Raw genomic sequence first — 27,293 nt, forward strand, 5'->3', positions numbered from 1 at the left:
TCTTAAGAATCTTTCTCTTTTTATTTAAACCATGGATTAAGTCTTTGAAATGCTAAGTATGAAGCAAATTACATTTATATCTTATACAAAGGGGTTTCATATTTCAATCTCCACCATTCTTTAGTTTTATCTTTTTGGGAAAAAAAAGTCTTTTGTTGGTTTTTTTTTATGTAATTAAAGGCGTACATGATTGGGTCAAATTTAAATTGGGTTCATATACAATATCAATATTATATATACTTATTTAAGTTTAACTTGAAACAGTCGATTGAGTGGTATTGTTGTCAATGTAAGAGGACGTGGGTTTGAGTGTGTTGAAATGCATTATCCTTCTATTTATATGTTGAAGTGGGGCTATGGGTAGTTCTAAGCATTGTGTCAAAAAAATCAAATATGATTAGAAGGACAAAACCTATAAAAAAAGTCCATGTACAAATTAAAGAAATGAATACATACATTAATTTTCATATTGGATTAATACAATTGTTTCTGTATGCAATATACTAACATAAATGGTAATAATTCGATAACATTGTCAATGATTTGTGAAAATTGAATTAAATCAAAATTTCATGTATAAAATTGTACAAAATCGAAGTTCACGTATGACATTACACATTAGATTAAAGTTTATTAATAGTTTTCATATTTATCCCTAAATTTTGTTTAAATTTGTCTATATTTATAAATGACTAATCCAAGCCTATTTAAAATTATTCATTTTAATATATATTTTATATATTTGCATATTTTTTATTAAAATTTTAACAATAAACAAGTTATTTGCTTAACAAATTTTTAATTTTATATTATAATATTATATTTATTTTTTATATAATACAAATTACATTATGTATAAAAAATAAAATAAAACCAATATATCATAAAATTGAAAAATTAGTTGAATTTGAATGGACTTAAATTTGAATATTTGAACTTAAACCTAATCTATATTTAAAACGAGCCAGGTTTTTTATCCAAATATATTTTTTAAATTGAATACTTTTGTACAAATCTTAACATAACAATATTTAAATGAATAGCTATCTCTTTAACAAATGTAGTTGTAATGTATAAAAAATCATATTAAAAATTTCACTCAAAAAAATTAAAAATTTTGAGTTTGTTTATATTATTTCTAGGGAAATTATTAGTATATTGCGAGTGAAGTTTTTAAATTCTAAAATATCATAAAGTTAATAAAATATTTAAAAAATATTTTAAAAAAGAGACACATGTTATATTTTTTAATCTGTGAAATAAAAAAAACGTACTGTCAATGTGTTAAATACTTCTCTTATTTCTGTACAGTCCTTAAAATTTTTAACTAAATTAATGTTTTAAATTAATTGAGTATTAATTCAATTAGAAATATATAAAAAATCATTTTATATACAAAGTAATTTATATTATTAGGTGATTTTTTTATATTTATGTATAAAATTAATAAAAATTCACGGATATATTTTTGAACTTCCAACATTACTATTTCGAGTAAAACTTTACTCAAAATTTACATAATATTTTAATAAATATATTTTTTATTGTTATTTAATTCAACAAAAATTAAAAAAAGGGGCCAAAATAATGGGAGCATAAGCTTCCCATGAACAAGATTTTTGTTCTCTTTGTCGAACTCTCTTAGATTGCTGATATTGTCGGCACTGATTTTTTGTTCTTCGTATTTATTTCATAAAAAAAAAAGACAATAAACAACAAATAAAATAAAATGTCAATCAATCTGGTTAATAAGAGTCAAAATCCAGCACTAAAACATATGAAAAAAGGCATCCCACGTGATTAAGAATTACCTACTTTATTTAATTCTCATTTTAATTATCAATATTCTTTTTCTTCTTCAAATCTTGAACCTACAAATCTTCTTCTTCACGATCCAATTCACATTCCCATTTTTCTTTTTAAACTTTAAATCTAAATAAATAATAAACGAAAACAAAGGGGCCAAAACAATAAAAGAAAATTTTCAAAAGAAAGAAAAAAAAAAGTTCTTGGCTATTTAGTTTTGGGTTGTTACTTGATTACTAGTTTTGTTTTTAAAGGTACAATCTTTAATTAAAGAAGGGCTTTGTTTGAAAAGAAACAGAGATGGGTGGTGTTGTTGCTGTCGATGGCTTGTTGTCTCTTTGCTTTTTTTCTCTTTGGAAAAACAAAAGGTGAGCCTTTTTTTGACTGATAAACTTGAGATGGAATTCATTATACTGTCATTTCTTTTGTAGAGTTTTTTGATTGTTCATTGCTTGAATTTCTACATTTTTTTCTGGGTAATTTTATTGTCGCATTGTCTATAATCTATAATTGAGGAATTTGATTGGCTTTTTTATGAGAATTTTGAAATGAGGTTAGTGAAATATTGGTGGGTTTTTCATATTATTTAATAATCGTTTGTTTTATGTGGCAAAAATCTTGAAATTTACTGTTTTTGGATTGTAATTTTTGCACTGATCATCATATTGTATCATGTAACCTAGTTATGAAATTTGTGTATTCTTTGGATCTTGTATTTAAGTTCTGTTGATGTTTTCTTTTTTGGATTCTTATGGCTATTTTGTTGCCCTGCTTGAAGATCTTGGATAGTGGTGAAACACTATGAGGAGCAACATAAGGATTAAAAAGCCGAGACGAGGCGGAGTTTGGCGGGATTTGGGGCAGAAAATGAAGTGTTTATGCGCCGGAGAGAAATTAATCAAAGTAGAACAGATGATACCTCCATCAGAATCCCTTGCCGTAGAAGATCATTCACTGTGTGGTCATTCTTCTAAATTCAGTAATGGTGAGAACAAACCAGATACCGGGAACATAGAAGAAGCTGAATTGTCACTGCGTGAGAGTAGTTCACTGAATTACGAGGTTTGCTTCTTCATTTCTTTCTGGTTAAGTTAAACATTCGGAATAAGTTTGTTGTTTATAAGTCCTTGGTGGTGGCACATTGGTTTTCCTATACATCTATCGAAACTAACCCAATGGCTTCTCGAATCTGGTTTTCGGTACATTTTAGGTCGATTCATGCATTTATTAAGGAGTTTTCTGATCTTCTCATTCTGTTCTAGGAACTTTCATGCGGTATAAATATGTATTGTTTAGGCTTCTAGTAGTAGTTTAACTTTAAATGCGTGTGATATATGTTGTCTCTCTGACTGGTAACCCGATTAACAGTTAGGACGGTTATAATTATGGTCATTCCTGCCTTTGCGTTTATCGGTTTTATTTACTTTTCTTGCAAGCTAAGGTGTCTTCGCTATGCAGGAAGCTAGAGCATTGCTAGGAAGAATCGAATATCAGAAAGGAAATATTGAAGCTGCACTACATGTGTTTGAAGGAATAGATATCGCCGCAATAATTCCCAAAATGAAACTCAGCCTTACTCGAAAAGTTGAAAGGCGTAAGAGACAATCTCATGATTATGCTCCTCCCCCAATGTCTGTTCATACCATTAGTTTACTGCTAGAAGCAATCTTTCTCAAAGCACAATCATTGCAACATCTCCAAAGGTTTCGAGGTAAGGGTAATGATTTATGTATTTGTGCACCGATCTTACATTGGCTTTGTTTGTTTTGTTATATTTGTGATCATTCTTGCAGAAGCTGCTCAAACCTGTAAAGTTATTCTGGACGTAATAGAATCTTCGTTACCGGATGGCTTGCCGGAAAACTTTGGTGCCGACTGTAAATTGCAGGAGACTCTAAACAAGGCAGTTGAGTTGCTTCCGGAGTTATGGAAATTAAGTGATTCTCCATTTGAAGCAATCTTGTCTTACAGGTGGGCGCTTCTTCATATATGGAATCTTGACGTGGAAACTACTGCAAGGATTCAAAAACATTTTGCCGTTTTTCTCCTGTATTGCGGAGATGAAGCTTGTCCCCCAAACCTCCGCTCGCAAATGGGCAGTTCATTTGTCCCAAGGAATAACATAGAGGAGGCTATACTGCTCTTAATGATTCTATTAAGAAAAGTTGCTCTAAAAAGAATCGAATGGGATCCATCGATTTTGGATCATCTATCTTTTGCTCTCTCCGTATGCGGTGATTTAAGGGCTTTGGCTAAGCAAATAGAAGAACTGCTTCCGGGGGTAATTAATCGCAAAGAAAGTTACCGTATTCTATCTCTCTGTTACCATGGAGCAGGTGAAGATTCGGCTGCTTTGATTCTACTCCGAAAATTGTTGAACAGTAACGAGGATCCACGTTGTGTTCCAGGATTGATGATGGCATCAAGAATTTGCGGGGAAAAACCTATTCTTGCGGAAGAAGGGATCAGTTTTGCTCATAGAGCCCTTGAAAGCCTGGAGGAAGAATGCAATGAATTGGAAGGTACCAGTAACTTTTTATTGGGTGTGGCTTGTTCAATGCATTCGAAGTCCGTCTTATCCGATTTTGAAAGGGTTGCAATACAGTCCGAGGCCCTCCAGGCTTTGGAAAGTGCTTGGAAAATCACAAACATGAAAGATCCCAGTATTCTTTATCATCTTAGCCTGGAAAATGCCGAGCAGAGAAAGCTGGGAGCTGCACTTTATTATGCAAAGTCTTTGTTAAAACTAGAAGGTGGTTCTAACATTAAGGGATGGCTGTTATTGGCTCGTATATTGTCAGCTCAAAAACGTTTCGTGGATGGTGAAATTGTTCTTGATGCTGCCTTGGATCAAACTGGGAAATGGGATCAAGGAGAATTGTTGCGCACCAAAGCTAAGCTTCAAATTGCACGGGGACAACTCAAGAATGCCGTTGAGACGTATAGTCAGCTTCTTGCCCTTCTTCAAGTACAGTGTAAAAGCTTTGTTTTGGGGAAGAAGCTTCATAAGGTCTGTTACGCGCCTAGCATTCTTTCTGTTTCCTATATTTTAACTGGTTTTGAAATGGCCTATTAGCGTACGAATGAGGGAAGCTACGATTGCCAGTTTTGAAACTTATTATGTCCATTTCAACTTACTAAAAGCTCTTTATGTTCTTAGAACATTAAACCCAAGTTTGCATTGTATAATGCCTCTTTTTTTCTGTCATGTTTCGGGTGAAAATATTTTCAGGGAAACAACCTTTATAGCAACTAATCTTTTTCAAATAATTGTGTACAGGATCATAGATACTCTTTGACAAGTTTCGAACAAGAAATATGGCATGATCTAGCATATCTCTACATAAGCTTGTCACAATGGAGAGATGCCGAGATTTGTCTTTCAAAATCAAAAGCTATAAGTTCTTACTCCGCCGTTCGATTTCATGCCACTGGTAACTTTATAAACTTCCCTAAGATTTTTATTCTATTGGTATAGATAGTTAATTCTAGAGCTTTTATTTTCCAGGTGTACTGTATGAGAGAAAAGGCTTGCTAAAAGAAGCTATGGAGGCGTTTCGGACTGCGCTGGACATCGATCCGGATCATGTCCCGAGCATGATATCTGCTGCTGCTGTGCTCAGAAGAGTCGGTGGCCAATGCAATGCGGTCATAAAAAGCTTGCTGATGAACGCTCTTCGGGTCGATCAAATGAATGGGTTGGCATGGTATAATCTTGGTTTGCTTCATAAAACTGAAGAAGTTGGTTCATCAATGGAAGAAGCGGCTGAATGTTTTGAGATTGCTGCCATTCTTGAAGAGTCAGCTCCTATTGAGCCATTCAGATAATTTTGACAGCTATCCATTGTTGGTAAAAGTATCGTGAAGGTCCTTGTACTAAGAGTCGAATTGCATTTTGCCCCCTCTGTTCAATAAATAGGCAAACTAGTTCCTGTACATTATATTAAAGATCAAATTGGTTATTTTTGTTAAAAATTTATCCTTTTGTACTGTTAAAAATGCGTGTACCTCGTGTTGACGTACAAGAATTATTTTTTAACAGCAAAAATGGATGAAACTTTTAACATAAAGACTAGTTTACTCTTTGATCTAATATACATAGAGCAATTTACTCATTTTTTGAGTAGAAAAGTAAAATGCAATCTAACTCCATAATATTTTTACCCATTGTTCTATGTTGTGCTTAATTTACTATCAAAATAACATTTTTTTGGTCATTACATACGAAAGACTTTATTTTTTTGAAACCCTCACACTTTTTGGGCTTATATTTTTTCGAGTTTATATTTTTGTCTAAATATTTTTACTTTTTGAATGGGTCTTTGGGTCGGATTGGATGGTCTGTCCTATGAACAAGTCTATTTGAGAATGATTTATAATCTTTCTTTCGAAACAAAAAAAATCTCCCTTCTAATAACTTCTTGTAATTGCCATTATTTTCGAAGTTCATAATTGGTCTAAATATTAGTTCATTATGAGGGAACGGTACTTCAATTGTGAATTGTTTAATCTAAGAATTCGATAACATCACCTATAAATCACAAACATTCGAATTTGCTCGAATTAAAAAAAATTCGATATTTCGTATGGAATATATTTCGAACATTGAAGAATGATTTGGCCAATTAATATTTTGAAATATCTCTCCATCAAATTGAAATGATATTATCTTTTTTTTTTTTTTGAAATACTCTTTTTCTAATATGTACCAATGAAAAGCTCCCTTGAAAAATGCATTGCTTTAGAATGGAGGCATTAAAATCCACCTTAACTTTACTATTTTAATCGTTTTCTATGAATTCAAGTTATGTCATACCTTTACTCGCGTTAAGACATATGAGAAGTAAAAAAAAACACCTATATAGTAAGCTTGTCACTAGCAAGCTGAGAGGTCACTATTAAGAGAATGCTATAAAATATGTCATGACTCTAAAGAATTTATTCTTGGCTTTGGATTTAGTCATAAATTGAATAACTAAAGGTGGTAGGATTCCGGATCCAAATTTATAGTCTAAACACGAACTCATAGGAAGTGAAGAAAATAGCAAGTGAACTCATAGAAGTCAGAGTCAGGGTGGCTTTTGGTGCTTCCATTCCAAAGAAATGCGTTTCTCAATGGAGTTTTTTATTAGCATGTGGATTGAAAGGACGAAAAATACCGTCGTTCAAAAGATTAATCGTATCGTTTCAATTTGACGAGGAGGTATTTCAAGAAATTGATTTACAGGATATTGGAATTGCTTTTCTTTGATTCAAGTAAATGCGACTGTTAATAATTTTATGGGCGATGAGAGACTATGGGTTATCGAAGTCTTGACTTAAACAATTCAGAATTGAAGTAGCAATCCAAATCCCACATGGCCAGCTGAGTCCAGTTTCCCGTCTGGTTATGAACTTTGACTTCATCTTGTCCTTCGAAACAGGAATCGAAGACCTGTTTGGTATAACACAAAAACCAAGCGAATTGAGAGGCTACCAGAGATATTATCACAAGGGCGATTGATTCGTTACAAGGAAAGCTTGGTTTCATTGCCTGTTTGAGAGGCGACAAGAGGTATCTTCACATGGGCGATTTATTTCTTGTCTTAGAAAAAAAAATAGTTGTGTTGTTTTTGAATAATGAATTTAAATTTACAAATAGGATTAGACATTTTAATCGATTGGGTCTTAACTCGGTTGGTATCAATATTGTTGTCAGACAGGAGGAGGTAAGTTCGAGTGCATTTATCCTCTTATTTACGGATAAGAAAAGATTATGGGTAGTTTTAAACATTATATTTTAAAAAAAAAAAGTTAAATCAATACTAGAAGCCTAAACTATACCATTGTAAATAATACATGTCACCATATTGACATATTAAAACTGTATGAAAGTTCCTACAATAGAGTGAGAAGATAGTAAAACTCCTTAATAGAGGCATGAATTGACCTAAGACATACCAAAAACTAGATTTGAGAAGCCATTATACTAATTTCGATAGACATAGGAAAACTAATGTGCCACCACCAAGGACTTATAACCAACAAATATATTTTGAATGTTTAAATTAACCGCAAAGCTGATTGAGTCTTAATTCGATTGGCATGAGTGTTGTTATCAATGCAAGATGATGCGGGTTTGATTATGTTGAAGCACATTATCCTCATATCTATGGGATGGGGGAGGGGCTATAGGTAGTTATAGGCATTGTGTAAAAAAGAGTAGATATGATCAGAGTTTACAATGAGATTGTTCAAAAAAAAAAAACTTAGCCGCAAAGAATTGAAGAAGCAAACCTCGTACTTTAGTGAACTACTCTCACGCAACAACAATTCAATTAAGTTTATATTTTAATCAACCAACTTCAAAAAGCTATAAAATGATTACAAAACTATTCAAAAGTTTTCATTTAAGTCACTAAACTATTCAAAAAAATTTATTCAAGTTATTGGGCTGTAAGGTTTTTTTTAAAAAAAAATAAAAGTCTGGGTAGTGAGCTCCAAGCAACGACTTAACAGTCGATATGGTAGATCAGTGCCCATCAACGAATAGAACAACATATCTTAGAAAGTTGTTTAGATTTTGGTTCACAAATTTGTGACGTTTAAAAGTTGTTTCATAAAAAAAAACTTATATTGTAAAAGAAAAAAGGAATGAGAGTTTTCGATTGGTGCAAGTAGTACAAACAAAAAAGGCCATACAACATCAATTTTAACGATCTGATAATTTAAATGAACACTTTCGAATAGCTTAATGATCATTTTGCAACTTTTTAAAACTATGTGACCGAAACATAAATTTATTAATAATTTAATAATATTTCGCATAATTTTAGTTCAAAATTCTTAAGATTAGGTGCTAGAGATTCAATATCATACTTATTTTGAAATTGTTTAACAATTTCTATAACTAATACTTTATTTTATACAAAACTTTAATATTTGTATGTATTTTTAATTAGATTAGATTACGTTATTATTTGTTTTTTTTTCTTAGGTCTGTGATTGACCAAGACTTGCACTAAATGTTGTTTATTGCAATGTAAATTGACCCACCAAATTATTGTTGTCAATCAAATTAAAGTACATTGGACTGATTGTGAAATTAACTTTGTTGAAATATAAAAATTAATAGTTACGATGTTGATTATTTTAGGCGTGGTTTAGATTTGAATCGCACTAATTACATTGTTATTAAAATTTTATCCTTTTTTTATTAAAAAAATTATTTTTAATTAAAAATTCTCCCAAGTATATTGAATGTATAAATACAAATAATTTTAGATTATATTATAATTACGATGTAAATAAAATAAAATTTATATAAATGTTATTAAATAAAAAGAAATAAAGAACAAAGAAAAATATGGAAAGTAAAAGACAACTTATTTTATTGATTAATAGAGATATTTAAAGTGTTGTTTTAAAATCTATATTTATAGATATAAAAAGTATACATGATATAAAATTCTACTTTAAATAATCATTAAAGTCCTGATATATATCAAACTTATTTTGATATTGATGGACATTCACTTAATAATAAAATATGTATAGCACTCCCCATTCGATGTCTATTGATAGATAATATGTCTCGTTAAAACCTTATTACGATGAAAATTTTGTGGGAAAAAAAACTCTTAGTGAAAGAAAAAATAGTACACTTACCTATAATATGCATAACATGTTGTCTTACTAAAAATCTTATCAAAAAAAAATTTAGTGGAACAAAATCTCGATTAAGAGAAAAGTAGTACAGCATGTATTTACTCCCCTCATAACAACATCACATAATATATCATATTCTACGTATTCAAATATTAAATGCTAGCATTTCAAATATAGGCCCGACCCTAAGGGTCATCTGGAGGTGAGGCCATCTAGGGCCCAAAGCTGAAAGAGGTCCAAAATATTGTTTTCCTGTTTTTAAGAGGCCTAATTTTTTTTTAACTTTCAAAGCTCAAAAAAAATTCACCAACTTTTAAGGGGCCCCCCAAAAAATTTTAGCTTTTAAGGGTCAAAATTTTTTTTACTAACTTTGAAGGGACCTAAAAATTTAATCCTTTAGAAATTATAAACTATAAAAAATTAAAATTTCATCCCGGCCCCCCTAAAAAAATTTTCTGGCTTCTCCCCTGATGACATTCAAAATTGTTTCATGAAAAAAATGATCAGTAGAAGAGAAGGTGAAAGAGAGCTTTCGACTGGAGTATGCAGTGCGAACGAAGAAGGCTATACAATAACGATTTTAACAGCCCAATGAATTAAATGAACAATTTCAAATAGTTAAATGGCCATTTTATAATGTTTCAAAGTTGAATAGCTAAAACATAAATTTACTAAATAAATGTGAGTTACCCTATAAATCATCTTAACAAACCAAGTGTGAACACAGCTACAGTGACGTAAAAACGGTTTAAAAAATTGATCCAAACAAGACAAGCACAAGGGATGAAAATTTTACAACTGCTAAATATTATCTCTATAAGAATAGGAGAAATTAATTATTAGGCCAAAATTATCACAAATATGAAATTAGTGGCCCATGAAAAATATAATTGTAAATGTTAATATGTCAGTATCATAATTGCAGACAAAAATGGTAACTATAGCTGTTCAAAGTAGGCTATTCTAAACATAGTTTATGTGGTAAAAAAAAAAAAGAAGAAGGTTTAAATATGCCCTCGGACTAGTACTCCTCAGGCTTTTACAATTTAATCCCTCTAGTTTTTATTTAAAAAACTTAATCCTTTACTTTGAACGGACCTGTACTCTTTAAGCTTGTACAATTTAATTCCTCTACTTTTGTTTTTAAAAACTTAATCCTTTGCTTTAATTGTTAATAGATTTTTTGTTGCAATATTTTAATTCTGGTTTTAAAATTAAAATCCAATTCACAAGGTATAGTCAAATTTAACTAAAAATTCAGTTAAAAATATTAGTAATTGGAGTTTAGTTTTGGCTTAACTACAAAATTAGTCTCCAAATTATACCACTTTCTCACTTAGGTACCTAAAGTTTTTTTATTTAGAAGTGATATTTAAACTATTAATTTCGTCTTATTTTACACAAAAAAAAAATGTACAACTTCCAATAAGGTCGTACACATTTCACATTCTTATTGGCTGGTATCATGTTTTAGGGTAAAATAAGACGAAATTGATAGTTGACCAAAAAAACTTAGTTACTTAAACTGAAAAAAATGGTATAGTTTGAGGACCAATTTTGCATTTAAGCCTTTAATGTTTAAACCAGACAAGTAAATGGATTAAATTTCGGATAGTATTGAGGTTGGATGCATAACTAAACAATAAAAGAATGAAAAAAGAAATTGTATAAATTGAATCATAAAACTAGAATTTAGTCCTTTATAAAGGACAAACTTTGGTTAGATAAATCTCTTTAACAACCCCAAAATAATGTAAATTAATATGAGACCAATGAAATGAAAAACTCACTTTTTTTTGCTACAGAAATCCCAATCAGTAGCAGCTATAAATAAGAGTGTTAATGAAGAACAACGAAACAAGTACAGAACTAAATAAAACCCCATGTCAACTATTCAAAAGCTTTACATTTTTGTTTGCCATTTTATGTTTCTTAGCTTAAATCCTTTGAATACTACCTTTTCTTCAGCAAGATCACAAGGGGAAGCCCTTATTCAATGGAAGAACAGCTTGGTTCACTCTCCAACATCTGTGGAATCTTGGTCTGTTGAAAACATTAACAACCTCTGCAACTGGACTTCAGTTGCCTGCGACGGTGCTGGCATGGTGTCTGAACTAAACCTGTTGAGTTCAAACATCAATGGAACCCTCACCGAGTTAGATTTCACTTCATTTGCTAATCTAACACGGTTTGATGTCAAAAACAACAGTTTGAATGGACCGATACCTGGCGCCATCGGTAGCCTGTCTAAGCTTGTTTACCTGGATTTGAGCGACAACTACTTCAAAGGTAACATACCCTCGGAGCTTGGACGATTACCAGAGCTTCGATATCTCAACCTGTTTAACAACAATCTCAATGGTACAATCACTTACCAAGTTAGCACTCTTCAAAAATTGTGGTACTTAGACCTTAGCTGTAACAAGTTAGACTCACCTGATTGGTCCAAGTTCTTAGCTATGCCATTGTTAAGACACCTCAGTCTAGCAAACAATTCACTTACTTTGAGGTTCCCTGGTTTTATACAAGATTGTAGGAATTTGACTTTCCTTGACTTGTCAGTGAACAACCTAACAGGGCCAATACCAGAGTCGGTTTTCACCAATTTGGGTCAGCTTCAGTATCTTAACCTCACAAATAACTCATTCCAGGGACCATTGTCACCAAACATTTCCAAGCTTTCCAAGCTCATAAACCTCCGTTTAGGAACCAATAAGTTAAATGGTCCAATCCCTGAGAGTATTGGGTTCCTTTCAGATCTTGAAACCTTGGAATTGTGTGCAAATTCATTTGAAAACAAGATTCCATCTTCTTTAGGCCAATTAACAAAGCTCCAGAAACTTGATCTTAATTCCAATAGATTGAATTCCACAATTCCTTTTGAGCTTGGTTCTTGTTCTAATCTCACTTTTCTGGCCTTAGCTGAGAATAAACTTACTGGGGAATTACCATTGTCATTGTCTAATCTCGCCAAAATATCTGAGTTGGGGTTGTCTCATAATTTACTTTCTGGTGAGATCCTACCTTCTCTTATCAGTAACTGGACCAACTTGATCTCACTGCAACTTCAATTCAACTCTTTCACTGGAAAGATACCTCCAGAAATTGGCTTATTGAGAAAGCTCAATCTCCTCTATTTGTTTAACAACAAACTATCAGGACCGATTCCTTCTGAGATAGGGAGCTTGGAGAATCTCACACAATTAGACCTTTCAACAAACAAGCTTTCGGGCCCCATTCCTCTGACTCTATGGGGAATGAAAAACCTGAAACGCTTGCATCTTTTCCAAAATAATCTCAAAGGCACAATACCAGAAGATATTGGTAATCTGACATCGATCTTATATTTAAGCCTTGACTCGAACCGACTGTACGGTGAGTTGCCAGAGTCCATTTCTCAGCTCACTAATTTACAACGCTTTTCATTGTTTAGCAATAAATTCTCAGGGAGAATTCCTCAGGATTTTGGGAGATACATTCCTCAGCTGAATTATGTTAGCTTTGCCAACAACACTTTCTCTGGGGAATTGCCTCCTCAACTGTGTAGTGGCTTTGCTCTTGAAATGTTTACTGTTAATGGCAACAACTTCACAGGGTCATTGCCAGCTTGCCTGAGAAACTGCAGTGGATTAAATAGAGTTCTTCTTGATGGGAACCAATTTACCGGTAGCATTACGAATGCATTTGGAGTTCATCCGAATCTTAAATTTATTAACCTCATGGACAATCAATTCATTGGTGAAATCTCGCCAGAGTGGGGAGAATGCAAAATCCTTACCAATCTACGGATGGACCGGAATCGAATTTCGGGTGAAATACCGGCTGAGCTCGGAAAGTTGACAGAGTTGCAGTTGTTAACTTTGGACTCAAACAAGTTGACTGGGACCATTCCAAGTGAGCTTGGGAATTTGAAGAAGTTGTTTAAACTCAATTTGAGCAACAATCATCTGTCAGGACCGATACCTCGTAACATCGGTGGTCTATTGGAGCTTCAATTTTTAGATTTGTCCAAAAACAGCTTGACTGGAACAACACCAAAAGAGCTAGGGAACTGCAACAAGTTGTTGAGCTTGAACTTGAACCACAACAAGTTATCTGGTGACCTTCCAAGTGAGTTAGGGAGCTTGGATGTTCTTCAGTATTCATTAGACCTCAGCAGCAATTCAATTTCAGGGAAAACTCCACCAGAGTTGGGAAGACTGATTTCGCTGGAGAATATTAATCTTTCACACAACAATCTGTCTGGTGAAATCCCGACCACGTTGCTCCAAATGATCAGTCTTTATTCATTTGATTTTTCCTACAACGAGTTGACGGGTTCGGTTCCAATTGCTGGTCCATTCCAAAATGCTTCCCAAGAAGCCTTTGCTGGAAACTCAGGATTGTGTGCAAATATCAAAGGACTTCCTCCTTGTGGTTCAGTTTCAACTAGTAAGAGCTCGAGACAGCGTACTGTAAAGTTGGTTCTTGGTATTACACTTCCTGTCTTTGGCATATTAGCATCAACTGTGGCTGCAATTTTCGCTTGTCGTCACCAAAGAAATCAACTGGATAAGGAAGCTGAAGGTAGAAAGTTCGAACATTCTGAGTCAATATGGAACAAAATAGAAAGAAGGTTCAAATTTGGAGACATAGTAAAAGCAACAGAGGATTTCAATGAAAGGTACTGCATTGGGAAAGGAGGATCAGGCAGTGTTTACATAGCAGAATTGCCTACAGGTCAAGTAGTTGCAGTTAAAAAACTCAATATACCAGACTCCATTGACATTGAAGTCATCAATCGGAAAAGTTTTGAGAATGAAATCCTTATGCTAACAGAAGTTAGGCATCGAAACATCATCAAGCTATACGGGTCTTGTTCTCATAAAGGGCTAATGTACTTGGTTTATGAGTATATGGAAAGAGGAAGCTTGAAAAGTGCATTGTATGGAGAAGAAGGTGGAGTTGAGCTAGGCTGGGCTAAAAGGGTGAAAATTGTGCAAGGATTGGCTCACGCGGTTGCTTACCTGCATCATGATTGTTCCCCACCTGTCATACACCGAGACATATCTTTGAGTAATGTTTTGTTGGAAGCTGGATTTGAGCCAAAACTTTCAGATTTCGGAACCGCGAGATTGTTGGATCCCAATTCATCCAATTGGACGGCTGTTGTTGGGTCTTATGGCTACATGGCTCCAGGTTAACACTATATGATTTCTGCATTCTTATTTCACATACTGTCTGAATAACACTAAAGTTTTTTCTTTTTGTTTACCTGGAATGTCTAGAGTTGGCACTCACCATGCGGCTGACAGATAAATGCGATGTTTATAGCTTTGGAGTAGTGGCATTAGAGGTAATGATGGGAAGACATCCAGGGGAACTCTTGAATCCCCTATCATCATCTTCTTCGACATTGTCACCTGGAAATACAGAAATGTGTTTGAAGGATTTGCTAGACCAACGACTCCCACCACCTACGGGCAAAATAGCAGAGGAAGTTGTATTCATTGTCAGAATGGGTTTGGCATGCACAAATATCGAGGCAGAGTCGAGACCAACCATGCGTTTGTTGGCACAAGAACTATCAGCACGAACACAGGCTTGCCTGAGTGAACCATTAGGAAGTATAACTGTTAGCAAGCTAACCGGATATCAGAAGTAGAAAGGAAGTAAAACTAATAAGAAGGCTAAAATTTTCTGTGGGAAAATTAATGGCCAAAATCCTATATCACATAGGAAGATGAGCTTTGTTTCTAAATGTTTGTACCTAGTCAATAAGTTGGATTGTCAGGTTCCAGTTCCCCAAGAAATTAGCAACCATAGGCATCCTTAGGTGGCCTTACAGGCTTGGCATAGTGGATCACTGTTTTAAACCCTTTCTGCTAGTAAATGTCAGCTTTCATATTGCAATTGTGTTTGTCTCTTGGCCAATAATTGTTTCGTTTGTCCAATCTTCTATTCATCTGTACCGACAATGAAATGAGTCTGAAATGGTTCCTGCAGATGAAGGATCTATGTCTCAATGGAAACATGAGGAAACAGTTGCGAATTGCAACATCAGGAAAGAAACTTGAACATATTGTTTGATCAAAATCCCTCAGAAACATGTTAAAGGGGAATAATAGCATTGGCAGCACTTGCAATTCTAGGCCACAGATCAGCACTCCTTTCTAATGGGACCAATGATAGCAGATCCTGAAAAACATCAAATCAAGTATCCCAAATAAGTTCCAAAGCATCAAATCAAAGAACATATCACTTTCTGCCACTAAACAACAAACCAACAATGAAGGCATCGATGGAACCAGCCTAACAAATTTCATTACATCTATGGCCACCAAAAATGCAAAGAAAAACATATTTTCAAGTAATGTTTTGGGAAACCATACTTATAGAAAAGAAAACTAACATTCCCCAGGTTTTATGTTAACTTCGAAGAATAGAAATCAGGTTCTTTAAGTGAATGGTCACAGTCATAGAGGCATGTTCACCTTCTTGGAATTTAGAAATACCAGGCATATCAACAAGGTTTCACATCTGATATTGCAAGAACAAGTGAACCAGAGAGATCCCAATGCCAAAAAAACTTCATTTGAACATAGCTCAAAGAAACATAAACAGCTAAATTTTAGCATTTTAACCCCACAATTCAACAAACACTGTTATTATAATCGAATATAAAAAAATAGAATGAAGAAGATGAATTGGTTGGTATACCTTTCATTATCTTCAAACAGATGAATAAAACCCAAATTAAGCTGTGAAATACGTAGTAAAAAAGAATAGCACCATGCTGTTTAAACCTAGCAAATTATCATTATTTTATGCTTCTCATTAAGTGTAACCAACAATCAGAACCAGCAACAAAAGGCAAATCGAAGAAACAAAACTTCAAGAAGAAGGAAACCATTTGGGCCTTCAAAGTACATGTAAACGCCGTCGTTTCTACGCCAAGGTTTGCGGCTGTCGGACGATGACAGCTGGCAGACCTTTTTTGACGTTGGCCGTTACCACGTCGCCGACACAAGCTGATGCGAGCATGCTGAGACGCCCTTTGATTCCTTTCACTGAAATTGATAATTTTTTGGACAAACTTTTTGTTAGTCCCTGTACTTTTACAAAATTTAAAATTTAGTCCCTGCTGTTGTCACTGCTGCAACATGAAGCACATGGTCAAATCAACCAGCTATTACAACTGTTATCTGTTAGTTTGTTATTAGCTGTTAGTATTTAATTGTTGACTGAGCTATGACTAAGTTTATCTATAATAGTAATTGATATAATGCTTTCAAATTCATTTTTTACATTAGGGTATAAATTAGACATTGATACTCACAAACCATTTTGAGTTTTACTTGAAAAAAAAATTAAACTTGATTATGCAATTACAAGAGCTCAAGCTATCAGTTGAGCTAAATTCAAGTTTAGTAATATTTGATTCGAACTGCTCGCGAATCTTATCAAACTTTTCATATTTTTATATTATTAAAATATATTATTATCCTTAATATATATTATTAACCTTAAACTTAATTATTAAGTCAAGCTCGAGCTCAAGTAGTTCAATTATATTTCAAGCCGAGCTAGAGCTTTAAAATAAATGTTCGATCGAGCTTAAATCAAATATCAAGTTTTAAATTTTGAGTCAAATTCGAGTTTGACAAAATTCAAGCTTAACTCGATCATTACACCCCTAAGTTACATATCATTTTCTCTCTTTCAAGTTTCTTTCGATTCATTCCTTCCTAGAGAGTTTTCCTCTTTTGTTGTTGATCTAATAGTTATTTTTTCTTTGCACAATTACTGAGAGTTTAACATGGTTCTAGAACTATCATTAGTCTGAACAAAAACTTTTTTGTTGGTATATCACCATATTTTAAGATCAACCTTCACACACCAATGCACAAATGAGAAATAACTTACGTATAGTTTAAGGATAATAGCAAAATTCCCCTCGAGACTTCACAAGGAGTCGATGTCTTGCAGGTAAAAGTGTGCAATATGTTTCATCAATGGGCCCCTAACATATAAGTACTTCAATTTTCATGCTCACGTCAGTATTTTTTTTTTGTCAGCATTTTGATTTCAATTCATTTGGATTTGTTAGGTTTCCAAGCTATGTCATGTTTGAATTATTCCAAGTTGAAGTCATTTTCGGGTTTCGAGCTCGAATGTACAGGTTTAGAAAAAAAAAACTGGCTGGAAAAAGAACTAATGACTACATGAAGCTGAAATCAGTTTAATCGTTTAAAAAAAAGCAGTTTGATATATATATATTTCGCCAAATTAATCAGAGGGGTTTTTTTTTTTTGGGGGGGGGGTGTGGGGGGGCATTGTAAACCGACGATGGCAAAACATTTCCAGACCAAAAATCAGCTCATCTCGTCGCAGACTTGGACCCTGCACCGGATAAAAGAAGACCCTTAGTAACCATACCAATGTCATGAAAGTATGTACTCATGGAGATTGCTGGCTATTTCATAGCTAGCTAATATCAACATTCCATTTACATTTAACTTACCCTTTGCATCGACAATTACAATTACCTACACCAAAAAAATTTATCGAGTAAAAAGCATCTCTAATTCTAAGATTGAGTGAAAAGAATACGATTTCGTTCAATTGTATTCACATGAAAAGTTATAATTTTTTCAAAATTTTGTGCATGGATATTGTTGTAATTTTGAATGATTAAAACATGATAATTTACTTACTAGTTGGACGTTTCATGTTCCGGCAAAATTTACTGCCACATCTGCACTGGAATGTCTTAACATGATGGTCGAGATCATCAAAGTCGATACCATAGTCCTGCATCACAAAATGCATGGCATCTTCAATCTATGAGAATTCTCATGCATGCATATGCCGTAAAAGAATGCATTAGAGCCAGAATAATTAAGCATATTAATGTTACAGAAAACAAGAAAAAGGCAAATATGTATATCATGCATCATAATTTATAAAATACAGAAAATAAAAATTATTACTTCATCGTGCATGGTTCGAGAATAGCAGAATGTAGTCTTGGTGAGAAAATAAACTTATTTTCCTACTTCATTGCAAAAAACCATTGCATGATTTTCAGAACACAAAATGACACTAAGTACGAATTATGATTGCCAAATAAGGATGAATGAGCAGTCATACTCACTTGAAAATGTTTTACTGGATGCATGTGCTAAAGACCTTAAAATTCAACGAGTATGATACAGTCTTTGTCTATGGTGCGTGGTGTGCTGGACAATCACACAAATCTCTGAATATCCTTTAAATGCCACACATTATAACTTATGGAACCTAAAAAACACTATAATTAACTTGTAGAAACATTCTCAGGTCAAAACCAAAGCATATAACTCCCTTGTACATAAGGAGGCAAGCTATCACCAAATGGAAGTAACACAGGAAGGAGTTGATATGGATAACAGATTGAATATAAGAGAAATAAATTAAAAGCTGAACTCTTCGGGCAACTTCAAGAATCTAATCACTAACCTTATAAAATGCAACATATATAAACTACAAGCTTCTGAATAATATAGCTAATCACTCACCCAAGTCAGCTCTTCAAGCGCATGAACCTCTCTTGTTGTAAAGAAGGCTAGCTGCACACAGTACATGCTCAATTAGACTTGCTATTGAAAAGAATTTAAGCCAGCAAAACAAATACGACAATGAGGGTGAAAGAAACCGGTATTTCGTACATGATAGTAATGAAATTCTGGAGTCTCCACTTCAACAGGAATCTCAATCAAGTTTGCATCTAAACATCTAGCAATATAAGGGTACAAAAAATCAGATATTTTAAAATATTAGTTTAGGCCAAGGTGCTCAGATATTTCTTCAAATGCATTTGTCATCATGTGCCTTAACCACAATGGTAATTGAAACAAAACCTTGATCGTGGAAATTTAGTCAATGTTGCAGGTAACCAGTCTAATATTTCATCTAATGTTTGTACCCTGAAAATATTTTCCCATCTCCCTGCTTACACTACGGATGAACCTTTTTAATGTCATCAAAATCTGTTACCAATGCCACAAAAATACACAACATGGAAACAGATGCACAAGCAAAAAAGCAATTGAAGGTTTTTGAAGAACACTTAAGAAAATAAGGGCACAGAAAGTCTAATATACTACATGCATACATACGATTACCTATGATTGATAAACCTAGCAACATTTCCATAACATGTTGCATCCAAGCAGAGGGCCTCTTCATCCTTAGGAACTCCCTTCAACCCCCAGTAAGCATCCAGCAGAACTGGAGATGTATGTTTCTCCCTGTTCCTTGCATACAACTCAGGGATGGTGAGTATTTCTCCAACAAACTCACAAACAAAAGCTCCTTTGGGGAGATTCTCGAGAGTTCTCAGGCCCCAACCTTTTCCATCAGCTGTCAGAAACACCTAGCATTCAGAGAAAACTAGTCATGTAAAACACTGTCACAAAAAAGCAAATTCAAAAGTAAATGCCTAAATCTGAAAAGCAACCTAAGATAACAAGGACCAGAAAATGTACAAGAGTAGGATGAACCAAACCTGCAATTTATAATTTACACCTCTCTGCACCACCCGATTGCCACACTGCTTATTGCACCCACATTTGATCCAACACTCTTTGATTACTTTTCTCCGTAAGTGACCCTTACAAGGCTCCGCAAAGTCATCAGCTTTTGATCTCTCAAGAGGGCACTCTGTGCAATTAAGAAGACATTGTTTTTGAGGATCACGAGTCATAGAGATACACTCTTCTAAGAAGTCTTCCTTAATAACACCTTCCGGGGTATAAGCAAATTTTCCCCCAGCTTGACACGCACATGCACAAGGCTTCTGGGACAAGAGACAATCCCCGAGACATGTAGGACAACATCTTTCATCTCCAATCCGAGAAAGAGAAAAACTAACATGGGCATTTTGAAATACCAAATTGTCTGATATATACTGAAACGGTGTAGGAAACTCTTTATTAATTTCATTTACCCATGAAATTTCCAAATTTTCTTCTCCCTTGGTTATGTCACTTGCATCAAGAACCCGCCTTAATTCATTAGATGTAAGATGATGCTGTGGAGCAACCACCAAGTCCTTCCTCCCAACATTGTCAACAAATCCATTTGCAGAGCAGTGATTATCGAAAGATTCATTTAACATCAAAGTTGCCTCACAACAACCATTTTCTTTATTTTTCTCAGCATCACCTCTTGTAGGAGATTTCTGCAATACGTCAAGAGCTGGCATCTCATTACCTTCCTGCGATTGATTAGAAGAATTAGTTGCCAATTCCGAGATGCACTCACACATATCAGTCAGAATTTTGATGACATCAAAATTTGGGTCAATGAGTTTATAAGACTGGAGACATCTCAGCTCCATCAGTCCTCTTAGTTCATCTATACTAGGCAATTTGAAATTTGGCCTTCCAAGAGCAGAATTGTAACTTAAAGAAATCGTCACCTCTCCCAATTGTGATGAGGCAATCTCTAGGATAGAAGGAATTCCATCAGGAACAGTAGCATGCTCGCAGCTGGTATGTCTCTCAGTTCCTGAAGCTGAAGCACCAGCACCTGCAATTTCAGCTGCATGCAAGGATTCTGGAGGTTCCAGCCAATTTGATTTTTCAGTTGAAAAATCCCCTATTGGCAAATCTCTTCCGCTTAATGAATCTATTAAAAAATGTTATGGTAAAATAAATAAATAAAGGATTAAAAATGTTAGAAAATAGAAAGAGGGAAAAGCAACAACTCCTCAAGATAAGCATCATTACAATTTCAATATCCATCAATGTTGTAATTAAAATGCTGTTAGCAGATTCTCTATATAAAAAATGGAGTTATATACAACAGATTAGGATCAACACAGCAATAACTAATAAATTAGACGGAACTAATTGATATTCAGTTCAAGACTCATCATTTCTTTAAGCACAGACATGTAACCACTAAAACAACATATACAGGCATTTAAAATGCAAACAATTAAATCATACAAGTCAAAATTTTGCAAGTACATTGAACTCCTAGTCTGTCAATGATATAAACCAAAATGTAAAAGTAGTAACATGTACAAACTGCAAATTCATTAGCCTGTGGAGAAAAGCATATATATGCATTACATCTTTATTTCTCTTTCGTTTTAATGAAGACAGGTTCAACAGGTTCCAAACGTCTAAATTATCAAGTGTAGATACCAGCTGAAACCTGAACGTGTAACAACCCGAGATTATGTACAGCCAAGGTAACGGGTTGAGAACTATACAGTCTAAATTGTATGCCAAAATTTATAGGACATACAGCTACATGGTATACTCCAGACCATGCTTTTCAGTTTTTAAGTAATTTTTGAGTAAACTGGAAAAGCTGAATAGATAACAAACCATGAATATTATATTTCTACACCAGGACCCAATAAAAGCTGCACATAAAGGAATTACGTGTTGAAAATGTGACCTCCTAAAAAGGTATTTCCACTGTTTTTAAACACTAGTTCATGACTTAAGAAACATGTAACAAATCCTATTAAAAGTCTGTCCATTTTATAGTACAGATTACCAAACTTTATAACATCAAAATGGACTCAATTAAATTAGATGCAAGAGAATTGCCACAGAGCTAATCAAATATTGATTTGAAATGAAAAGTGAATTATGGAGGAAAAAGAAAGAAAATGGCATTCATATGGGAATTACAATAATTACCTGGCTGAATAACTGCAAGAGGAACCACATCCTGTGGCATGTCATCAGTAAAGGGCTCTTCCTTGGGTATAATTAGTGCCTGAGTAGCAGAGAACCTATTGTTAGGAATAATACCAGGCTCAGGAGCTGGATCTTTAATACGCAAGGCAACAGATGCTCTCTCAGGGCCTTTTCCCTTGGAAGCAACATGAGGTGACATAGGTTCCTTTCCTTTGTAATTAGGCCTAGGTTCTACAATCTGCTTCCCTTTATCCCTACCACTATGATGAGGTGAAACAGGAGCATGGGAGGGAGGCTGAGGGGAAACAGGACCAGGTAAAGCAGGCAGGATTTCTGTCCTTATATTTCCAACATTGGACTGAAGTGACTGGTGTTGCAAAGAAGCAGGAGGTATTTCATTCTCCTCAACTTTAGGCTCTTTTAAAAGAGTTCCAGCAACATTAGAGCTTCCATTTGTATGAGAACAAGTGGCCAGCCCTTCTTGGTTTTTTAATCGTGCTCTTTTTAAGGGGCGAACAAGCTCATCAGGTGTGGAACCTTCTTCGTCAATGTCCTCCTGCTAGGTAAGAAAATCAAAACATATCAGTTGTCGGAGATGGATGATGAGAAGAAGGAAAAAAATTTCTGCAGAACCAGCATAAGTTAGAGAGATGAGTCACCAGTCACGTACATCATGTGCATTGCTTTTTTTAGGTTCTGACACCTGAAAAGCAAGAACAATATCAAAGACGTCAAGAGATGAAAGTTGAAATTGTACTAAAATATATTATAAAGGAAAATGTACCTTGCTGTCCTCCTCCTCAAAGATAGCATCAGCAAGAACTCTATAATTCTCTGATTCAATTAGCTCCCAATTTTTCTCATACAGCTTTAGAAGCTTCTTCAATACTGGTTTCACTTTTTCCTCGCTAATTCCTATTTCCTTCATCGTGCGGAAGGCTTGCACAACTCTGGGGTTTGGTGCCATGATGCTTTATCAGCTATCACTTTTGCAGGCTTGCAAACACCGCTATTTTTACCTACATTTCTCCATTTTGGTCAAAGAAGGTAGGCAACAACAGTCAGTCTCATTCCAGGATTGCAAACACGCAAACACCACTAAACTAAACATTTTTAACTTCTAATGTCTACAACTAAATTAAGAGAACTAAACAATAACCTAAAAAATGAATATCATCATATAACTTTAATTAATACACTTATACACTCAAGATCATTCAAGTTCAAGTAAGAAACCTAAAGCTAAAGCCTTCAGGATTACAAGCAAAAAAGATCAACCAAATCATTTTTTTACCTTAGCGAGAAAAAACCCTTGAAGATTAATTTAATCTAAACCTAAGACAGAAAACACGGCAGGAATGAGGTTTTTTTTTTTTTAATAAAGAAAATTTTCACATCCTAGAAAATTTTCTTTGAAAGGAAAATCATCTTTAACGTTTCTAGAGAAGCTCAAAAGTTTGACTTTCTAATTTCTTTCTTTTTCTTTCTTTTAGTATCGTTTCAGAGATCAAACAACTTCCTTTCAGCGAGAGTACTGCATTACCGAATACCGTACAGTTCAATTCATTGCTTATGAGGAAAATGTTTTTCTAGACGACATTTTCCCAGCAGACAAACAGAAGTTAAGCCAAGAATTTATCAAAAACCAATGCACTAAGCCGAGAAAAAAATTAAAGCCTCGGATTCAAATGTAACGGGAAAAAAAAAACTTTGATAGAAAAATATGGAAAAAAAAACACTGAAAGTGAGAACGAGAAAGAAAAGGAAAGAATCGTAGAACAGAAAATCATACCAGAAATTTTCGGTGTGAGAGTGATTAGCGTTCGAAAGGTAAAAAATTAGAAAACATAGGGCAATTTTTGGGTTTTTGAGAAAAAAAGGAAAAATACGAGAATTATTTTACCCTTTTGAAGAACAAAATGACAAGGTCAAAATCTACTATTAGTCCCTGTAGTATGCTTAAGTTTTGAATTTAGTCACTATACTTCAATTTGAAGAATTTTAATTTTATACTTTTCCAAATTGGTCAATTTTAATTATTATACTTTTAAAATTTTAAAATTTCAATCTTGACTCAAATGTTTGTAGTTAAACTATGTTATTAAACATGTATTATGCGTAAAATTGTTGATTTGTTGATACGAGTTATCAACAATAATGAGAAGATATTGTGTTGATTCACCTGTGTAAGTAAAAAACTAGTGCAAAGAGAAAAGGAGAATGCTCTAAGCCTTTTATGTAAGAGTTAATAGAGAGAGAAAACCCTCGTGCACTCTAGCTTATATATGGGGTCATTGGTCATCTTGCAGTGTCGCGTGGTAGTTTAGTTATTGTCATATGTATTGTGTGGTACCTCTATCCTCAGGATAGTACAAAACGGTTACATTTAGGTGGTCCTAATAAGAGGGTGCACAATGGACCATTTAAAGGCTAACTCACAATGGTTTTGGAGGGTCACCATGGACCATTCAACAGCTTGTCACGTGTTGTGCTGTACTAAGGGTATAACAAAATCCAATCATTGTTCTCCAATTGAATTATTTTTAGTCATTATATTTTTCAAATTTTAGAATTTCAATATTGACACAAATTATTATTGTTAAATCAATTAATTGGAATTTTTAATTAACACGTAGAAATAGTAAGGTGATAATAGTATTACATATATGATATCATTTTTTCCACATCAAATTTTAAAAATAGCAGAACTTGATGTATTTAACACTGCCAATCAAAAATTTAAAATTTAGAAAATACAGGTAAAATAACCAAATTAAAATATAAAGACTAAATCCACAAATTATGTATGGTACAGGGACTATTAGCAGAATTTAACCCCTTGGCTATATTATAAAAGCGCGTGACGCACACGCTAGTGTTGAGCCCACCTTGAGCGTAGAAGTGGTACCAATACTAAAGCAGTCAAATTTCTCCGTTAAACTCCGTCCTCAAGAATCAGTTTCAAAAACCCTCCAACAAAAACCCTCTTCCATTTCGTAATATAAACCATGGCGGCTCAACCCAAACGCGGCGGAGTTTCCCTACCCGAGAGGCGGTCTGCCGGCAAGCCGGAATCCAACATCCTCGCCAGGATCAGTTCCTCCCCTATCGTTTCTCGTGGTAAGCAAGCCGCGTGCGACGCCGCTTTCGTCTCCAAGAAGCTCCTCCTTAGCACCGGAAAGGCTGCTTGGATCGCCGGAACTACTTTCTTGATCTTAGCTGTCCCTTTGATCATCGAGATGGACCGTGAGCAGCAGCTCAATGAGCTTGAGCTACAGCAAGCTAGTCTTCTCGGTGCCCCGCCTACTGCGTCCGTCAGTAAGTGATCAGGTCCGATTGGGTCATTTCAGGTCAGAGCTTGTTGTTTCATCAATTTTTTGCCTGTTTTAGGCCGTTCCCCTTGAGTTACAGTAACCTTTCGATCATGTACGAGTTTTAGATGTAGTTAAGGAATGCAAGATTTTACTTCTTTTTTGGTGTTTCAAGTTTGAATTTCTTGTGGAATGGCGTTATTGGACTTGGTTTTATCAAGTTTTTGCTTATGAATTTCAAGTGAAACTGTGTTGTCTTTGATATTGTTGTAATAAAGTACTCGAAATTTAGGAGTTTTCATTTTTGCTACTTTTGAATGAGAACCAAATGATTATGGAATGATCTTTAACCAAAGATTTACTGAAATAGTCAAATGCTATTACTTGATCGCTTTGCATTGAATATTGTTAGATTACATTGCAGCAGTTGAGTATACATGGCATACATCGATGTTTGAAGAGTCCACACTTGTATCTTGGAAATGTTCTATTTCAGTATTGATCCTTTTTTTATGAATTTCACTCTGATGTTGACCATTAGTTGGGACTTGGGAGTTGGAGTAGGGTCAAGAATTATTGGAAGCTCACCACACCCTCGATTTGGTAGTTCTCCTGATGATTCTGATGTGCTTAAACTAGTTCTAGTATTTCAAGAATCATGAACCATCAGGATATGGGATTAGGTGCACCAACGTAGTTAGAGTTTTAGCTTTGTCATGCCTATTTCTGATAGCATGAAAATTAAAATACATCAGTTCTTTTGACTTTCAATTTGAAGTTGGTGCTTCATAATATGTCATAAAGAAAACTTGGAGTTATTAAGTTCTTAATGGATTTGAGTTGTTAGATTCATTGTTGAACTAATTATTCCGAGAGAATCTGAGGGTGTTTGTTTTCTAGTTGTATTGTTGGTTGAATCAATTAGACAGGAATAATAAATGTCACAAGCAAGGATGAGTAGAATTCCGTCTTTGTTGAACTTAAGGACTGTGATCCCTTTATCATAAAAGTTTATTTCTAAAGGTTCAGTGTGGTAAAGAATGTAATATAGGGTCTTCTGAAAGTACTCTTGCAGTAGAACCTCTTTCTTCAATTTTTGGTCGTTGGAGATCGAGATCAGGACACAGATTATATGCTGTCCAGGAGCATGCTAATCTTTTACTGTTTAGTAGGTTAAAAATCCTTCTGCCAAAAAATGCTGTTATTGCACCGAGTGCTTGATGTCTTTATTTTTCCTAATCTTTGGCATCAAGTCAATAGGGAATATTTGGTAACTACAACATAAGCTTTCAACACTCTTTTGGCAGTTTCACCTATGGCCATGTGAAATGCAATTTTGGGGATCAAATTATCAACGAAGGAGGAGAAATTTCAAAATCACTGAACATCATTTTCCCTAGTGAGGGATGTTGGTATTCTAGTAGTTTTCTCTTGTAGCTCATATGATTATTTATTCATGTCACAAGCTGAAAACGGCTTTTAAAGTGTAAACCTTAGACTAAAGAGGTTTAGGTAAGAAAGTCTTAGGCTTTTCTTGGAATGAAGACTGAAAGAGGTAAAGATGGAAAATTTGTAATGGTTAAGATGCATGGCCACCTTCCTACTTTATAGCTTAACCATTAGATTAACAAAATTTCCATCCTCACTTCTTTCCTTCTTTCGTACTAAGAAGAGCCTTACTATGTTTACATATCTTGCTTCGGCATCTGCTACTTGGTTAACTTGCTTGTAACTCTAGATATAAGATGCAGGTGTAGGCATGTAGCGTAGCAAAGTGAAATGAAATTAGGCAATAGGTGCAACAATAAGAACAGATGAAGCATCATATGTAGATGAGGATGGGTGG

At 34.4% G+C, this 27,293-nt stretch overlaps 3 protein-coding genes and 1 long non-coding RNA gene across 11 annotated transcripts; 2 read left to right on the plus strand and 2 right to left on the minus strand.

Moving 5' to 3' along the window:
• The first annotated feature begins 1,583 nt into the window (after nt 1-1,583).
• Nucleotides 1,584-5,919, plus strand: LOC121204686 (protein NPGR2). Its single transcript, XM_041074993.1, has 6 exons — nt 1,584-2,174; nt 2,585-2,868; nt 3,265-3,517; nt 3,600-4,816; nt 5,087-5,240; nt 5,315-5,919. Exons 2-6 carry the CDS (start codon nt 2,608-2,610, stop codon nt 5,632-5,634), a joined length of 2,205 nt encoding a protein of 734 aa, XP_040930927.1. The 5' UTR covers nt 1,584-2,174; nt 2,585-2,607; the 3' UTR covers nt 5,635-5,919.
• A 5,307-nt stretch (nt 5,920-11,226) lies between these two features.
• LOC107942632 (uncharacterized) lies at nt 11,227-16,677 on the minus strand. Its single transcript, XR_005899872.1, has 4 exons — nt 16,153-16,677; nt 15,203-15,630; nt 14,995-15,040; nt 11,227-14,909 (listed from the first exon to the last, which is right to left on the minus strand). It is a non-coding gene; the product is annotated as an uncharacterized lncRNA (long non-coding RNA).
• Nucleotides 16,678-17,620: 943 nt separating this feature from the next.
• LOC107942628 (probable inactive histone-lysine N-methyltransferase SUVR2) lies at nt 17,621-24,056 on the minus strand. Of its 8 annotated transcripts, none has more exons than XM_041074996.1 (11): nt 23,929-24,056; nt 22,921-23,163; nt 22,807-22,839; nt 22,137-22,695; nt 20,897-21,105; nt 19,982-20,692; nt 19,599-19,849; nt 19,143-19,209; nt 18,993-19,043; nt 18,150-18,276; nt 17,621-17,835 (listed from the first exon to the last, which is right to left on the minus strand). In XM_041074996.1, the coding sequence occupies exons 2-11, from the start codon at nt 23,101-23,103 to the stop codon at nt 17,813-17,815; spliced, it is 2,214 nt and encodes a 737-aa protein (XP_040930930.1). In that variant the 5' UTR covers nt 23,104-23,163; nt 23,929-24,056; the 3' UTR covers nt 17,621-17,812. The 8 variants fall into 8 exon arrangements, with proteins under 8 accessions (XP_040930930.1, XP_040930933.1, XP_040930932.1 ...); XM_041074999.1 differs by having other exon boundaries at nt 18,150-18,246; nt 22,137-22,692; nt 22,921-23,155; nt 23,929-24,033; XM_041074998.1 differs by having other exon boundaries at nt 22,137-22,692; nt 22,921-23,155; nt 23,929-24,033.
• Nucleotides 24,057-25,021: 965 nt separating this feature from the next.
• On the plus strand, nt 25,022-25,748 carry LOC107942631 (mitochondrial import receptor subunit TOM9-2). Its single transcript, XM_016876335.2, has one exon. The coding sequence runs from the start codon at nt 25,145-25,147 to the stop codon at nt 25,460-25,462; it is 318 nt and encodes a 105-aa protein (XP_016731824.1). The 5' UTR covers nt 25,022-25,144; the 3' UTR covers nt 25,463-25,748.
• The last annotated feature ends 1,545 nt before the right edge of the window (nt 25,749-27,293 follow it).

Source organism: Gossypium hirsutum, chromosome A08 (assembly GCF_007990345.1).
Source record: "Gossypium hirsutum isolate 1008001.06 chromosome A08, Gossypium_hirsutum_v2.1, whole genome shotgun sequence".
Lineage (NCBI taxonomy): Eukaryota > Viridiplantae > Streptophyta > Magnoliopsida > Malvales > Malvaceae > Gossypium > Gossypium hirsutum.

What these genes read in the sequence shown, in the direction of transcription:
- LOC121204686 (XM_041074993.1), top strand. Translation starts at nt 2,608, where the DNA reads ATGAGGAGCAACATAAGGATTAAAAAGCCGAGACGAGGCGGAGTTTGG. An exon ending in ACATCTCCAAAGGTTTCGAG is followed by an intron (nt 3,518 to 3,599) that starts GTAAGGGTAATG and finishes TCATTCTTGCAG; the next exon opens with AAGCTGCTCAAACCTGTAAA. An exon ending in CGTTCGATTTCATGCCACTG is followed by an intron (nt 5,241 to 5,314) that starts GTAACTTTATAA and finishes TTTATTTTCCAG; the next exon opens with GTGTACTGTATGAGAGAAAA.
- LOC107942628 (XM_041074996.1), bottom strand. Translation starts at nt 23,103, where the DNA reads ATGGCACCAAACCCCAGAGTTGTGCAAGCCTTCCGCACGATGAAGGAA. An exon ending in TTGAGGAGGAGGACAGCAAG is followed by an intron (nt 22,840 to 22,920) that starts GTACATTTTCCT and finishes CTTGCTTTTCAG; the next exon opens with GTGTCAGAACCTAAAAAAAG. An exon ending in GTGTAAATTATAAATTGCAG is followed by an intron (nt 19,850 to 19,981) that starts GTTTGGTTCATC and finishes TCTGAATGCTAG; the next exon opens with GTGTTTCTGACAGCTGATGG.
- LOC107942631 (XM_016876335.2), top strand. Translation starts at nt 25,145, where the DNA reads ATGGCGGCTCAACCCAAACGCGGCGGAGTTTCCCTACCCGAGAGGCGG.